This window comes from Macaca thibetana, chromosome 10 (genome assembly GCF_024542745.1).
Source record: "Macaca thibetana thibetana isolate TM-01 chromosome 10, ASM2454274v1, whole genome shotgun sequence".
NCBI lineage: Eukaryota > Metazoa > Chordata > Mammalia > Primates > Cercopithecidae > Macaca > Macaca thibetana.
Genome location: NC_065587.1, coordinates 4372670 through 4389860, shown reverse-complemented (window position 1 = coordinate 4389860; position 17191 = coordinate 4372670). Strand labels below are relative to the sequence as shown.

The 17191-nt window shown below is 53.1% G+C and overlaps 2 protein-coding genes across 3 annotated transcripts in view; both read right to left on the bottom strand.

Annotated features, from left to right (window-relative positions):
• The window catches only part of CDPF1 (cysteine rich DPF motif domain containing 1), a 376436-nt gene that overhangs the window by 201039 nt on the left and 158206 nt on the right, over positions 1–17191 (bottom strand). The gene's annotated exons all lie outside the window — the stretch shown is intronic.
• Positions 1–17191, bottom strand: part of CELSR1 (cadherin EGF LAG seven-pass G-type receptor 1) — a 189504-nt gene that overhangs the window by 76400 nt on the left and 95913 nt on the right. For both annotated transcript variants that reach the window (XM_050805795.1, XM_050805794.1), the window contains exons 3-4: positions 6410–6632; positions 3052–3167 (exon numbers count right to left, since the gene is read on the bottom strand). In XM_050805795.1, coding sequence (XP_050661752.1) covers positions 3052–3167; positions 6410–6632 — 339 coding nt within the window. The remainder of the gene's footprint in view (positions 1–3051; positions 3168–6409; positions 6633–17191) is intronic.

The following is a 17191-nucleotide window of genomic DNA, read 5'->3' as shown; positions in this document are numbered from 1 at the left end:
CCTCCCTCCCCTCCCCACAGCACCATGGTGGGAGCCGCCCACCACTCCCCATCCATTTTCTTTTCTGGTTACAAAAGTAATTCTTGTTCCTCTTTTCTGGTTTTGTTTGTTTTGAGATGGAGTCTCGCCCTGTCACCCAGGCTGGAATGCAGTGGCGTGATCTCGGCTTACTGTCACCTCCGCCTCTTGGGTTCAAGCGATTCTCCTGCCTCCGCCTCCTGAGTAGCTGGGATTACAGGCGCCTGCCATCATGCCTGGCTAATTTTTGTATTTTTAGTAGAGATGGGGTTTCGCCATGTTGGCCAGGCTGGTCTCGAACTCCTGACCTCGTGATCTGCCTGCCTTGGCCTCCCAAAGTGCTGGGATTACAGGCGTGAGCCACTGCACCTGGCCTTGTTCCTCTTTTCTAAATATGAAAAAAGGTAAGCACAGAAAACCCATCTGTCTGTACCAGCAGCAGTCACACCTACACCGCACCAGCGGTCGAATTCTTTTTCCTATGCATTGCATCGATGTAGATAAAATCTTTTCCTGTAATGCATCACAAGGTCAGGAGATCGAGACCACAGTGATGGTGGCGGGCACCTGTAGTCCCATAACTCAATCGTAAACAAAGCTTGCAGTGAGCCGAGATCGCGCCACTGCACTCCAGCCTGGGCATTCCCCTTTTTAGGTCACTTAATCAAATAAATGTCATCTCAGGTTTTTAACAACTCTTAAACCACATAACACATCCCATCGTGAGGTCGCAGATGCGTCTCTTGTGCATCTCTGCTTCGGGGTGTTTGTCACTTTCACCCCTTGAGCTCCTGCTACAGTGGGGTGGGCGAGTCCCTTCGGGGATTCTAGAGCACAACCCTGAATCAGCAGCAGCTGGGAGGAAGGAGGTTCAGGGGCACCAAAGGACAGGTGCGGTGGGAACGGTCCCAGGCAGGGAATGCCGTCTAAAGGGAACCAGCAGGAGCTCTGGAAACAGGGGTGTGGGAGACACCGGCCAGAGGAATAGCCTAATTCCAACTCACAGAGCCTGGAGGGCTGTGGCCACCACTCCCACAGTGGCCGGCTGCTGTTACAGGTGCCTCCCTTTCTTTACTGCGTACAGAAAACCAAGCTCCATCCTCCACCATCACACACACGTCATTCAACACAGGCCAGGGTTCTAGAGATGGAAGCAACTGAGCCATCGTGGTGAACTTCCAGGTGAAGGAGGAGATGGCAGAATTCACTCCTAAAAGTCAAGTGTGCCAGGCTGAGCCTGGTGGCTCACACCTGTAATCCCAGCACTTTGGGAGGCCAAGGTGGGAGGATCACTTGAGGTCAGGAGTTCAAGACCAGCCTGGCCAACACAGTGAAACCCAGTCTCTACTAAAAATACAAAAATTAGCCAGGCATGGTGAAATGTGCCTGTAATCCCAGCTACTTGAGAGGCTGAGGCATGGGAATCGCTTGAACCTAGGAGGTGGAGGTTGCAGTGAGCCAATATTGCACCACTGTACTCCAGCCTGGGTTAAAGAGTGAGACTGTCTCAAAACAAGAACAAAAACAAAAAGAGTCATGTGTACCAGAAAAACACAGATACACCTGCTGGAAGTCTGGAGAAATGTTCTTTTCTAACAACTGGAATACTATGTTTAATGGCCTTGTCAATATATATATATATTTTTTTAAAGAGACAGGGTCTCACTATGTTGCCCAGGCTGGTCTTGAACTTCTGGGCTCAAGCAATCTGCCTGCCTTGGCCTCTCAAAATGCTAGGATTACAGGCATGAGCCACTTTGCCTGGCCAGCCTTGTCATGGAGTCTCACTCTGTCACCCAGGTTGGAGTGCAATGGCATGATCTCGGCTCGCTGCAACCTCCGCCTCCCAGGTTCAAGCGATTCTCCTGCCTCAGCCTCCTGAGGAGCTGGGATTAGAGGCATGTGCCACCACACCGGCTAATTTTTGTATTTTTAGTAGAGACGGGGTTTCACCATGTTGGCCAGGCTGGTCTCTTAACTCCTGACCTCAGGTGATCTGCCCACCTCGGCCTCCCAAAGTGCTGGGATTACAGGTGTGAGCCACTGCACCCAGCCAGCATCAATATTTTTAATCTAGAGATGTACCACAATGTAATGATTCCTTGGTTTCTGAAAACATGAACCAGATCGTCCACACTTCCAGCACTACAAATAACACTGTTATGAACATCTTTTATTATTATTTTTTGAGACGGAGTCTCGCTCCATCACCAGGCTGGGGTGCAGTGGCACAATCTCGGCTCACTGCAATCTCTGCTTCCTGGGTTCAAGCAATTCTCCTGCCTCAGCCTCCTGAGTAGCTGAGATTACAGGTGTCTGCCACCATGTCCAGCTAATTTTTGTATTTTTAGTACAGACGGGGTTTCACTATGTTGGTCAGGCTGGTCTCGATTTCGTGACCTCGTGATTCACCCGCCTTGGCCTCCAAAAGTGCTGGGATTACAGGCGTGAGCCACCGCGCCCGGCCTAGTTTCCTTTCTAGTGAGTTTGAAGGTTTTCGCATATTAGGAGATGGTCTTATCATTTTTCCTACATTGACTACATTGTCAGGCTGCCTTTTATTTATTTATTTATTTTTTTAACGGAATCTTGCTTTGTCACCCAGGCTGGAGTGCAGTGGTGCAGTCTCGGCTCACTGCAACCTCGACCTCCTGGATTCAAGCGATTCTCCTGTCTCACCCTCCCAAGTAGCTGGGATTATAGGCACACATCACTTCGCCCAGCTAATTTTTTTGTTTTTAGCAGACACAGGGTTTCACCATGTTGGTCAGGCTGGTCTCGATCTCGTGACCTCGTGATTTGCCTGCCTTGACCTCCGAAAGTGCTGGGATTACAGGCATGAGCCACCGCGCCAGGCCTGTTGTGAACATCTTTTTGCACTTTGGATTTCTTCAATAAGACAGGTTCCTAGACCTACAATTGAGGGATGAAAGGATAAGCAGCTTGGAGGCGCTGCACAGGGCAAGGGTAGTTTCAACCCACAAAGCATCTGTGAATTGCTCAGAGCTGCCCTTCCTAGGGAGAAGGCCCCACCTGCAGAGAAGGTGAGCTGCACCTGCTCGTCCACGATCTCCAGGGCAATGAAGTCGTGCTTCTCGTTGAAGCGGCCGTTGTAGAGCAGCAAGCCGTTCCTTTCTTGGGTGGCAAACCTGCGGAGCCAAGCAGAGGCACATCACGGGATGAAGACCCCAGGGTCAAAAGGCTGCCTAGGGGCCGGGCGCGGTGGCTCACGCCTGTAATCCCAGCACTTTGGGAGGCCGAGGAGGGCAGATCACGAGGTCAGGAGATCAAGACCATTCTGGCTAACATGGTGAAACCCTGTCTCTACTAAAAAAAAAAAAAAATACAAAAAAATTAGCCGGGCGTGGTGGCAGGCACCTATAGTCCCAGCTACTCAGGAGGCTGAGGCAGGAGAATGGCATGAACCCGGGAGGCAGACCTTGCAGTGAGCCGAGATTGCGCCATTGTACTCCAGCCTGGGCGACAGAGTGAGACTCCATCTCGGGGGAAAAAAAAAAAAAAAGGTTGTCTAGGAATGACGAGCCCAGTCAGAGGAGGGCAAACATGTGGGGCTACAATTCAGTAAAGAATGGTGTCAGGCATGCATCCCTCGCATAGGAGCAGACAGCCCATCAAGCTTGATAAGCAGTGTTCTTTTCTGGAAGTAGCAAACCAGAATCCATGGGGAATCTGGTTACTATGGCCTGTAGAATGCAAAAAATATCCCATTTGCACAACATGCTACAAGTACGACCAGCAGCCAGGACACCTGTTACAGATGTGTTTGGACAAAGCATGCACTGTACATTTTCTGCTGCTGTGAACAGATCCCCTCGTGTGTGCGCCAGGGCATGGGGACCTGGTACCTTCCCAGGAGGGGATGATGCTGTGGAAGGACCCCTCTTAGCCCCTGCCCGCTCGCCCCTGCAGTCAGCCACAATAGCATCTGTTGGTGCCCAAACACGGGTCAAAAAGACCCCAGGGCCTTTGCACAGCTGCCCTACCCCAGAAACAATCTTCCCAGGCTTTGCAGATTGCTCAGGGGTCAACCCAGCTGTACCTGCCCTGACTCATTTTACTCCAAGTTGCCCTCACCTCCCATCAGCCTATGACATCACTCGGTTAATTTCTGAAATCATGCTGCTGACTCACTGGTTTATAAGAATGCATGATCCATAAGGGGAGGAACTGCAGCTCTCATTCCCTGCTGCATTCCAGAGCCCAAAGAGGATCTGGTCCATATCAGCGCTTAATATGGGCTGTGTGAATAAATGAAAGGAAGGGGCACGAACAGACGCCTGAACGTGAACAGGCCTGTCAGAACTTAGAGCAGGCAGAGCAAAAAACTACCTGCTCTGGCAGGAGATCATTGAATTCTCAGAAATCCTTCTCCCACCCAGGGGCCCAGGCAGGGGGTCTTCAGACCCAAATCACCACAGCACCTCCCCCACCTCCCTGGTTTCAGAGAACTTGGCGAACCTCCTGAGTGAGCTCGGGACGGGTTCCTGAACTAGCTGGCTGTCTCCACCATCAGAGATCAGTGGCAGGAACTCCTTTTGACTTAAGGTTGGTTTATCCATTTTCCTGCAGGAGTCGGCCTGAGCCAGCCTGGAGCATCTGACCTCAGCCTTTTTCTTGAGTTAAAATTGATGGTTTTGGCTAGCCGGTGGCTCACACCTGTAATCCCAGCACTGTGGGAGGCCGAAGTGGGTGGATCAGCTGAGGTCAGGTTGACCAGCCCGGCCAACATGGTGAAACCCCATCTCTACTAAAAATACAAAATTAGCCAGCATGGTGGTAGGCACCTGTAATCCCAGCAACTCGGGAGGCTGAGGCAGGAGAATTGCTTGAACCTGGGAGGCGGAAGTTGCAGTGAGCCGAGATCACACCGCCACTGCACTCCAGCCTGGCAACAAAGTGAGACTCCATCTCAAAAACCAAAAAACAAACAAAAAACTGACGGTTCCCAGCTGTCCCTCAAACCCCCTCTATTTAGAATGCCAGCAAGAACTGACGACAAACACTAAAGAAAAATACCCACACAGCACGCTGATGCTTGGGCGGGGAATGAGCAGGGAGAAGGGATCTTAATGACGACGGGGCCAACTCAGTGCAGCCTTGTTTCCCGAGACTCAGCCCCTGGGTCACACCTGATTCCCTTTGGTCGGTTTCACTTCTGTGTGGTTCCCTTTGGACCCAGGTGGGGGCTGTTGGGCAGTGTCAGTGTCAAACAGTCCTGCACAGCTCCCCTGGCAAGCACACGTACACCACTGGCGACAGAGCAATAAAGAAGGGACCCAAAGCCGAGGGGAGGGTTGGAAGAATGCAAGCAAAAAGAGGAAAGGCCAGAAAACAGAAACCAAGGCCCGGAGAGGGGGCCGGGGAAGGAGGAGGAAAGAACAAAGGGCTGGGGGGATGAGAGGCAGCTGGGAACAGAGCCCGGAGCCCACTTGGGAGCCTGGACACTTGGCAAAGAGAAACTAGAAAGAGGAGAAGGAGCATGAAAGCACCCACCTGAAACAAAAGCAGCTGGGCGCCCCCAACCTGGCCCCTCACAGCGGCTCTCAGAGGCTCAACAGGGTTCTGCCTACAGCCCCCACCACTCCCAAAGTGTAACTGCCCTGGAAGCTTGGGGAGGGACCTTATGATTTTACTTTTAAAGGCATTCCCTACAAAACCCTCAGTGATTTAGTGTCAGCTCTGATTGTTTAGCCACCATCACACATAAGGGAAATCGTTCATAATTGTCCAGTGCAATAATCTCAGAAATTCAGAATCTGACAAGCAGCAGCGTAACATTCCCTTGTGCAGACATTTAATCAAACATGATCAGAGGTGGAGAGTGGTGGTCACCAGAGGCTGGGGAGGGAGCAGGGAAGGGGCTGAAGAGAAGTGGGTTAAGGGGTACAAAGAAAGACACAAAAGGAATAAGTGGTTTTGTGTGTGTGTGTGTGTGTGTGTGTGTGTGTGTGTGTGTTCTGAGATGCAGTACTCGCTCTGTTGCCCAGGTTGGAGTGCAGTGGCACAATCTTGGCTCACTGCAACCTCCACCTTCTGGTTCAAGCGATTCTCGTCTCAGCCTCCCAAGTAGTTGGGATTACAAAGGTGTAAACCACCGCAACCAGCTAATTTTTGTATTTTTAGTAGAGACGGGGTTTTGCCATGTTGACCAGGCTGGTCTCAAACTCCCAACCTCAGGTGATGCACCCGCCTCGACCTCCCAAAGTGCTGGGATTACAGGCGTGAGCCACCGCGCCTGGCCTGGAGCTACTCAACTATCAAAGGCCACACAGGGAGGACACCGACATCACGATCTGGAGGGATGGGGCGCACAGAGAAGCCCGCCCCTTTCCTGAAGAGACCCGTGTGGTGCGGCAGGACACACACTCACGTGAGGGAGACGGTGAAGTGGAAGCGCTGTCTCAGGCCCCGGAAGGTGACGAAGGACCGGGGCGGGAAGCTCCTGGTGGTCACCTCGCAGTAGGGTCTCTCGTACTCGCCGGGAGGACACACGCAGTGGAAGCCGCCAATGAGCAGGTTCACGCAGGTGCCCCCGTTCTTGCACACCCCGTTGGCACAGCGGCCTGAGCGGGCATCCACCTCACAGTGCTCTCCTGGGGGGCGAGAGGAAGACGCCAGAGAGGTTACCAACCAGTCAGGGAAGAGCCAACGAGCCTGTCACGGACCCCGGACACACCCCAGCCACAGAGTCAGCTGCTGAAAGAAAATCTGACGGACTCCAGGTCAGGTCTGTGACATGAACAGAAACCCCCGAGTTCTTGAGGACTTGCCCAGAGCCGTGCCAGAGTCGGCTGCACCCAGCTCCTGGTGGGCAAGCTAAGGATGGTGGCTGGGGGGTTTCCAGAAAGCTCTCTCTGGGGTCAAAGAAACAGCAGCAGTGAGTCCTTCCCAGCCTCCAGCCCCGTTCAGAGCACCCTGCAGGCTGGGCTGGACTCCTCTGAGCGGAACGCCTAGAAACAGACCAGAGGGCCTCACGCCCTCTCCCCACACCTATGCCTGTGCGATAGCAGAACACGGCAAAGTCCCGTCAGAGATTCGGAGCATGCTGTCCTCACATGACCCAAAGGCCACCTTCTCAGCAGGCCGCCGGCCCTGCCTGCCGTCCGCCCTCCCACAGACACCTCACACTGGCCACCCCTGGATTCCAACTCAGTTCTAATCTGGCCCATCTCGACCACCAGCCTGTGAGCTCCTGAAGGGCAGGCACCACCCTACTCTGATGTCCTCCTCAGAGTTTAAACTCTTCTGTGACAGGAAGGTTCTGGAAGCTTTCCCAGAAAACCAGCCGGGCAGCCCACAGCACACTGCCTCTCTCCCCGTCTGCCCTCAGACCAGGAGCGCTCAGAACCTCATCTGCTCGGAGGGTCTCAGCACTCGCCACGCTTTGAACAAGTTGTTCCTGCACCGGCCACTGCATCCTCCAGCAGCCAGGTGTGTGCTTGGTGACACTCCCGCCCCCAGATGGGGATGGTGGCCCACAACCCGCACACCCCATACTGCCTCCTCTACCTGTCTCCGGACATTGGCCGGAGACCCCTCACAGACCTTTAGGGGCTTCCAACAACCAGAAAATTCCCAGCAACATTCTCTCCCAGTTACAAAATTTTAAATGAATGCATTTTAAAATAAATTATGTTCACACACTAAACAAAAAAAGAGTGTAAAAAGTATGGCGTGGGCCAGGCATGGTGGCTCGTGCCTGTAATCCCAGCACTTTGGGAGGCCAAGGTGGATGGATCACCTGAGATCAGGAGTGTGAGACCAGCCTGGCCAAACTGGGGAAACCCCGTCTCTACTAAAAATACAAAAATTAGCTGGGTGTGGTGGCACACGCCTGTAATCCCAGCACTTGGGGAGGCCGAGGCGGGTGGATCACCTGAGGTCGGGAGTTCAAGACTAGCCTGACCAACATGGTGAAACCCCATCTCTACTAAAGACACAAAAATTAGCTGGATGTGGTGGCACATGCCTGTAATCCCAGCTACTCGGGAGGCTGAGGCAGAATTGCTTGACGCCAGAGAGTGGTGGTTGCAGTGAGCCGAGATGGTACCACTGCACTCCAGCCTGGGCAACTAGAGTGAAACTTGTCTCAAACAAACAACAACAACAAGAAAAAAAAGAAATCAGGTGCTATCAAGGGAGGGTGCTGAGGTATACCCCGCACCATTCCCCCCCAGGACGGCTTTGGGGTGTGGGTTGCTGATGGCGCATAGCTGAGACCCTGCACTCAGATTTTGCCCTCGCTGAGGTAGCCCCCATCCAGCAACGGGTCAGCAAGGACACAGTGACCAGACTGCCCAACGCAGGCCATCCCTGAGGGGGCCATCCCAGCTCTGCAGCACGCTGTGAGGTGGTCGAGGCCTTGTATACCTGCATGGCAGTCCGACCTGCCCTCTGCCCAGGCCAGGGCCCCTCACTGCCCCCAGCTGTGGCTCCTGAAGGCTCCTCCACACCTGCTGCCTCCTAAGCTGGGGCTTGGAGTCTGTTTCTCAGGAAGGCCAACCTCAACCACATGCTGATTTCAGTGAGTTCAGTTGTTAGTTTTAGGAAATCCTGTCACTCCTCCTAGAGAATGCTTCAAATGAGCTTTTGAGGAACAAATGAAACTGATGTATAATTAGCATAACAATCATCAGAGGTAAATGGTGCCTCTGAAGAATCTGAGTTCTCCCTCTACTTCCCCCAGGCATCTCCTAGTCTCCATTACCAGGTTGCAACACCTAAGAATGTGTAACTGGGCTGGGTGCGGTGGCTCACGCCTGTAATCCCAGCACTTTGGGAGGCCAAGGCGGGCGGATCACGAGGTCAGGAAATCAAGACCATCCTGGCTAACGCGGTGAAACCCCGTCTATACTAAAAATACAAAAAATTAGCTGGGCGAGGTGGTGGGCGCCTGTAGTCCCAGCTACTCGGGAGGCTGAGGCAGGAGAATGGCGTGAACCCAGGAGGCGGAGCTTGCAGTGAGCCGAGATCACGCCATTGCACTCCAGCCTGGGCAACAGAGTGAGACTCCGTCTCAAAAAAAAAAAGAAAAAAAAGAAGAAGAATGTGTAACTGGTTAAGCCAAGGTGACTCCAGATTCCAGTATGAGCCCTCTCAAATATGAGGAGGGCTGAAATCGCTAACCTTTTGCTGAATTTCATGAGCATGCACGGCCATGCCAATAACCCCAAGGGCTCGCAGGCACCAGGGCTGACGAGGGGTCACAGCCAGGCACAGGCCGGGGGGTGCTTTCTCCTCCTCCCCAGGAGTCAGGACAGGATCCCACCCACCTGTTCTGCACTGGCAGGGGCTGCCCCCAGGGAAATGGGAACAGAGGGGTTTCCCACCCCACTCAGAGTTAAAGCAGACGGAGAGGAGGCAGTCCTAGGCCTTCATCCAGGCTCCCAGCACCCGTGGAGGCTGTCTAACCTCCCCACCACTCCCCGCTACTGGGGGTGAGCCCACCACAGATGCCGCACCCTGCCACCCTGCAGGCAGGCCATGTGCACACACACACCTGCACACACGTTTGCACAATGCTTATAACCTCCCACATGTATTCACACTTGCAGTGTCCCCCCAGCTACACACATCCATACACACCTGTTCACACACACATTGACACACCCTCATATACACCTCACATCCTGTCACACACAGGTGCATACCTGCACACCCACCTGCACACTCACACGGGCAAGTCAGTGCTCGTGGCTTCCTGTACAGGTGGGCGGCTGGCCTTTATAAATCCTGTGTGTTCACGGGAGGTGTGAAGCTTAAGGTATATTTCTCCTCCTTTGGACACTTCAAATTATCTTGTTTCTACTTTTAAAATACGTGACATTTGGGAGTGTTTGCTCTCTAAGTTCCAGCCAGTGGCCAAGCAAAGCACACTCTGAAATAACAAAGCCACCGGGAGAGGCTGGGTGTACTCACCCAACCGCGACGGCAAACAAAGGCCTGTGGGGCCCAGCTCTGCCCTTCCCACAGCCGCCTCTGTCTGTTCCAGGTACTAAGAACCCAGCCTGGGCCCGGGGCTCAAACTCTCCCAGAGGAAGGTGGAGCCCAGGCCCATGACCCCCACGCAGCCTCCCAGTCCCACCTGCCCCGGGTTGGAATTCACTCCCCACTCATCCGAGGGCTGGAAGACTCAACTTCTCACCTCCAGCCTGGGGTGTCCTTTAAAAGGCCCAGGAAAAGGCGGTCCAGCCCTGAGTGAAGACAGCACTTTGTATCTGGAAGGTTTGAATTTGAACTCACAGACTGGCATTCCTGCTTCCAAATTTGATTTCTAGTGGCCCCCGACGTCCTCAGGCTTCCCTGTGAAAGGGAGGCTGACGGATACAAGCTTGTCCTGCCCCCATGCAGGGACTGGAGATCAACAGATGGCTGCTAACACCCGTGAGAGCACAGCGAACCTAAGCACAGGTGTTTGCCCCGCCCTGAAAAGGTCTTGCTCCTTTACACATGTTGCAAATAAAACTAATCTCCATAGAATTGTTTGGTTTGCTTTTTTTTTTTTTTTTTTTTTTGAGACGGAGTCTCGCTGTGTCTCCCAGGCTGGAGTGCAGTGGCGTGATCTCGGCTCACTGCAAGCTCCGCCTCCCGGGTTCACGCCATTCTCCCGCCTCAGCCTCCCAAGTAGCTGAGACTACAGGCGCCCGCCACCACGCCCGGCTAGTTTTTTTGTATTTTTAGTAGAGACGGGGTTTCACCATGTTAGCCAGGATAGTCTCGATCTCCTGACCTCGTGATCCACCCGCCTCGGCCTCCCAAAGTGCTGGGATTACAGGCTTGAGCCACTGCGCCCGGCCTGGTTTGCTTTTTTAATGCGGAGTTCTGTTTGCTTTGTTTTCTGTTTGTTTTCATTTTCAGAAAGTAGCTGTATGTGTTTCCCGTGGCTGCCATAACTGATGACCCCAAACTGGAGGCTTAAAACAACTGAAATTCATCCTCTTAGAGTCGCACAGGCCAAGAGTCTGAAATCAAGGTATCAGCAGGGCCCAGCTCCCTCTGGAGGCTCCAGGGTGGATCCCTCCTGCCTCTCCCAGCATCCCAGCATACCATCATTCCAATCTCTGCTCTGTCCTCACAAGGCTGTCAAATCTCCCTCTCCTTCCTGTTATTAAAGACACCAGGCTGGGAGCCGTGGCTGACGCCTGTAATCCCAGCACTTTGGGAGGCTGAGGTGGGTGGATCACCTGAGATCAGGAGTTCACTAGCCTGGCCAACATGGTGAAACCCCGTCTCTAATACAAAAATTAACCCAGCGTGGTGGCAAGCACCTATAATCTCCGCTACTCGGGAGGCTGAGGCAGGAGAATCCTTTGAACCCAGGAGGCGAGTTTGCAGTGAGCCAAGGTCACACCACTACAGTCCAGCCTGGGTGACAAGAGCGAAACTCCATCCCAAAAATAAAAAACAGCCGGGCGTGGTGGCTCAAGCCTGTAATCCCAGCACTCTGGGAGGCCGAGACAGGCAGATCACAAGGTCAAGAGATCGAGACCATCCTGGCTAACATGGTGAAACCCTGTCTCTACTAAAAAATACCAAAAACTAGCCGGGCGACGTGGCGGGTGCCTGTAGTCCCAGCTACTCAGGAGGCTGAGGCAGGATAATGGTGTGAACCTGGGAGGTGGAGCTTGCAGTGAGCTGAGATCCGGCCTCTGCACTCGAGCCTGGGCGACAGAGTGAGACTCTGTCTCAAAAAAAAAAAAATTAATAAAAAAAATAAAAAATAAAAAATAAAAAATAAAAAAATAAAAAAGGCCGATTGAGTGCGGTGGCTCACACCTGTCATCCCAGCACTTTGGGAGGCCGAGGCAGGTGGATCACCTGAGGCCAGGAGTTCGAGACCAACCTGGCCAACATGGCAAAACCCCGTCTCTACTAAAAATACAAAAAATTAGCCAGGTATGGTGGCACGTGCCTGTAGTCCTGGCTACTTGGCAGGCTGAGGCAGGAGAATCTCTTCAACCCAGGAGGTGGAGGTTGCGGTGAGCCAAAAATTGCACCACTGCATTCCAGCCTGGGTGACAGAGCGAGGCTGTCTCAAAACATAATAACAATAAAGAAAAGACATGAGTCATTGGATTAAGGGCCCACTCTAAACCCACGATGCTTAATCTCAAGGACCCAAACTCATTTACATCTGGAAAGACCCTATTTCCAACTGAGGTCTCATTCTGAGATTGTGCGTGGACATGGATTTGGGAGCCATTGCTGAATTCACTACAGCGGGCCTCCGTGTTTGTCCCGGAATTGCAATCGCGTACATTCTGGCCTCTGCAAACCCGGTGCCCCGAGAGCAGCAGCGCCTGCTGGCGGAGCCTTTCCCATGGACACTTCAGAAGTTGAAGTGTCCAGGACTCCCCGGGTGCTGCTCTCCCTGCTTGCAGGAGATGATGCTCCCGGCCTTTGCCAGCTCATCCTCCCCCACCCAGCCAGGGAGAGGTGGAGTCCCCATTGCAGCCCCTCCTGCCTCCAGCAGCCCCCTGCACAGCCACAGGCCCCCTCGCCTCACAGCCCCTGCTCCTGCCCCACCCACAGCCTCCAGACCTACTTGTCCCTTGTATCACGACGGCAGAGTGCTCCATGACACTGGACTCACCACGTATCAGTCCCACTGGCTAGAATCCCACTGCTCCATAAAGACCCCAGCCTAAGGGGTCTCAGGGCCCGGCCCCCAGCCACACACCCAGCCCCCTCCACACCACACTCATGAGCCTGTGCCAGCCCCACTGTCTCCCTCCTCCTGGGGCGGCTACAGATGTCCCTGAGCATACACTGCAGGCCATCCTCCAGCCCCACGTCCTCTCTCTCGGTCTCTCTTGGCTTTCCAGTGCCTAGAGGCCACCCGCATCCCCTCACAGTACCTAAGCTCGGCCCACCTGCCTGCTCAGGGTGCCCCTGGGGGCTCTCATCGACTCCAAATCTCCCCTCTCTAGCAATCGCCCCACCAGCTCCACATCCAGCCCTGCTTGTATGATGGTTCCCCCACACGTTTCTCTCCCCAGCTCTGTGCAGGCAACAACAGGGTCTGTTTGGGGGCCAGTCTGAGACTGTCAGGCACACAGTGAGTGCCCAATAAATGCCTGGTGTGTGCAGGGGATATGCTGAGCACCTGGCAGGGAGGGTCGGTGGTGGGGGGGTCGGGTCGGTAGTCGGGGGGGGAGGGTCGGTGGGGGGGGGAGGGTCGGTGGGGAGGGAGGGTCGGTGGGGGGGGGCGGGGAAACTGGGTCCATAGCAGGTACTGACAGACGCTTGTGAAATGAAGTCATAAAATACCAGGATTTCCCCTGTTCCAAGCCAATGATTAATGCCTGCACTTAATCCATGAGTTACAAAACCACATAATTCATGTATTTGATTCAAATAGTGCAGGAAAGCTGTTGATGAGGTGAAATAATTTTATAGTTAAAACATCTTTTCTTTTCTTTTTTTACTAAAGGACCATGAGAACTGTGAGCAACTGGGCTCTGGATGAACTGGGCGAGCCGGGGAAGGTCCTATCTCTGGGATCCTTAGGGCAGACTCCCAGCACCTTCAGCCTTTACAACGCGGCCAATTCAGGATTCCCCGCAAGGGTTGGTAGTTAAGTATTTGCAGCACAGCACTGCACAGAAGATAAAGTGAAGCAAAGCGTGAGTGGATTACAGTGCTGTTTATAGGTAGGTGGAGGGCTCACTCCCCACCAACCCTCAGGGAGAATCCCGAATTGGGGGCATTTGTAAACGCTCCCACCACGGCTGGGTTGAAAAGAGATGTCATACGACAGTTTTTCATTCTAAAATCACCTGAAGGTAAATAATTCAGGTCATATTTAGTGAGCTCTGTGTCTTTTAGCTCTGTATCTTTTACTTTCTAATAGAGCTTTTATAAGACACACTATTTTAATAAAATAAATGTTCAGCTATGCTCACTATCAGGGTTTAACTTTATCTTTCCTTTTCCAGGAATTCTGATTCAAAATAAATTTGGTGTTCCCTTTACACCCTAGGATTCTGCTTGGAGTCAAAGGCTTGCTGAGTCATTCAAACCTGGGGGAAATTCCCCTGTACTCTGCACACCCCCATTACAATGGCAGCCTCACCTCTCATGACAAGGATAGAGTCCACTGGGCAAACCTACTGCTATACTCAATCACGCATGCAGCTCGCCAAAAGCTCCCCCTTTCCCCGTAGGAGGGACACAGGGCTCAGCTTCCTGACTATCGTACAGAAAAGTTTGTGGTTTTTTTTTTTTTTTTTTTTTTTTTTTTTAATAGAGACGGAGTCTCACTCTGTCACCCAGGCTGGAGTGCAATGGTACGATCTCGGCTCACAACCTCTACCTCCCAGGTTCAAGCGATTCTCCTGCCTCAGCCTCCTGAGTTGCTGGGATTACAGGTGCACACCACCACGCCTGGCTAATTTTTGTATTTTTAGTAGAGACAGGGTTTCACCATGTTGGCCAGGCTGGTCTCAAACTCTTGACCTCAGGTGATCTGCTGGCCTCAGCCTCCCAAAGTGCCGGGATTACAGGCGCGAGCCACCACACCCGGCCAGAAAAGCATTCCTAATGGCAAAATAAAAGCTCCCAGGAGCCAAGGCCCATCCAGTCCTCATGGCCTCATGCACCTGCCCCACTACTGGGGACCTGTCCCACACCAGGCTTGGCGCTGGTGCACTGCCCGACCTGCCCAGAGACCCAAGCACCAGAGCCATCAACCCTTGGCCTAAGGGGCTTCCAGAAAAGCCCCAGCTTCACAGGGCTTCAGCAAACGGCTCACCTGCTGCAGGCGGGGGCCAGGTGCTGGTCTGTGAACAAGGAAGGGGATGTCCAGAGGGTCTCGGCATCATTACATGGAGACTCTGGCAGGGGGCTGGGCACAAGCCCAGGGAAGACTGAGGGCATGGGGACAGGTGCAGAGGCCCCAGGCCAGGGGATGTTGATGTGAACCCCTGGCTCAGGAGCTCCAGAACTTACCCCTGGGGGGCTGCTCCAGGAGCTGGGAGAAGAGAGACGCAGGGTCCCAGGGCTCACCCAGAGAGGGGACACAGCAGGCAGAGAACCTCAGGACCTGGGGGAGGGCTGGGAACGTGCTCCAAGAGGGGAAGGGCGTGTAAAGATTGACCACTTAAGTTCTTAAATAAATAAAAAGACAATTCCTTTCTGGTCCTAAGAGACAGCTAAGAGCTTTGAACTAGAAAAACTAGAATTTCTAAAGGCCACAAAACTCAAGCACTTGAGGAAGCCTTAGTTTATGCAGAATTAATGATCAACACGAAACACAAGAACAGAGAACAAGGAGTGAATGGAAGGGCCCAGGAACAGGAACATAGGACAATTTCAAAGTCAGGTCATTTCACGCAAACACACAAAACCTCAAGTCAACTCAGAGCCCCATCAAAGAGCTCAGTCCTAACACTGGATCCTAGGATACAGAAAGCACAGTCTTGAAGACACAACCCAGCAGCGTGGCTCATGTGTCAGAAACTTCACTACCAGAGAAAACACACAGATAGGAGGCAAAGAGGGGAACACTACAGGGTTTCTAAGAGAAAACGGGTATGTCAGAAATGATAAAACACCGCACGAATTTGCCCATCTGTTATTCCATTCATTCATCCATCCATCCTTCCACACACCCACCCCCACTCATTAACCCACCCCTGCACCCTTCCATCCATCCACTTATTCACCCATGAATCCATCCACCCATCCATTGTTCATCCATCCACCCACCCACCCAGCTTCCAAGCACTCACCCAGCTTCCATCCAACCACCCATCACACATCCATCCAGCCATCCAACCACCTATCACACATCCATCCATCCAACCACCTATCACACATCCATCCATCCAACCACCTATCACACATCCATCCAGCCATCCAACCACCCATCATGCATCAACCCACCCATCCAACTATCCATCATTCATCCATCTAACCACCATCACACATCCATCCATCCATCCATCCAACCAACCAACCAACCACCCATCACACATCCATCCAGCCATCCAACCACCTATCACACATCCATCCATCCAACCACCTATCACACATCCATCCAGCCATCCAACCACCTATCACACATCCATCCAGCCATCCAACCACCCATCATGCATCAACCCACCCATCCAACTATCCATCATTCATCCATCTAACCACCATCACACATCCATCCATCCATCCATCCATCCAACCAACCAACCACCCACCCATCACACATCCATCCAGCCATCCAACCACCCATCACACATCAACCCACCCATCCAACTATCCATCATTCATCCATCTAACCACCATCACACATCCATCCATCCATCCATCCATCCATCCAACCAACCAACCACCCACCCATCACACATCCATCTAGTCATCCAACCACCCATCATGCATCAACCCACCCATCCAACTATCAATCATTCATCCATCTATCCACCTTTCCACCTACTCACCTGCCCACCCGTCTCTCCACCCACTTATCCATCTAATAAACTGCCAGCATGGGCCATTCTTTAGGCACTAGGGTTATAAGAATGAACAAAACAGATCCTACCTTCATGGAGTTTCCATCTAGGTAAAAAAATGTCAGATGTTCAGAAAAACCAAAAATACATGAAGAGTCTTATAGCAGATGGAAAAAGCAGAGGGGGAAGCTTTGAAGGGGTGCTGGCATGGAGGCTGAGGGGAGGGGAGAGGAAGGGAGAGAAGGGGAGGGGAGAGGAAGGGAGAGAAGGGGAGGGGAGGGGAGGGGAAGGGAGGGGAGGGGAGGGGAGGGGAGGGAGAGGAGGGGAGGGGAGGGGAAATGAGGGGAGAGGAGGGGAAATGAGGGGAGGGGAGGGGAGGGGAGGGGTCAGGCTGCAGAATTCAGGCAGGGCAGCCATCAAAGTAGGGTCAGGACCAGAAAGGGTAGGCACAGCTGGGGCTCCCGGCCAAGCCCTTTCCACCCCACCAGATTCCAATCAAACCTGAGAAAGTACCTCCAGCCTCCAACATACATGGCTCACGTGCTCACACACACTCACCTGAATGCCCTCAGGCACGCACAGGGGTTCCCACCACAGGGCAGTGGAGGCAAAGCCGCAGACCTTTCCTGTTCTGCAACATGACAGTCCCACACCAGCGAGGCCCCACCAGGCACAGGAGCTGCACAGAAAAGCCAGGCAGCTGCAGCCCA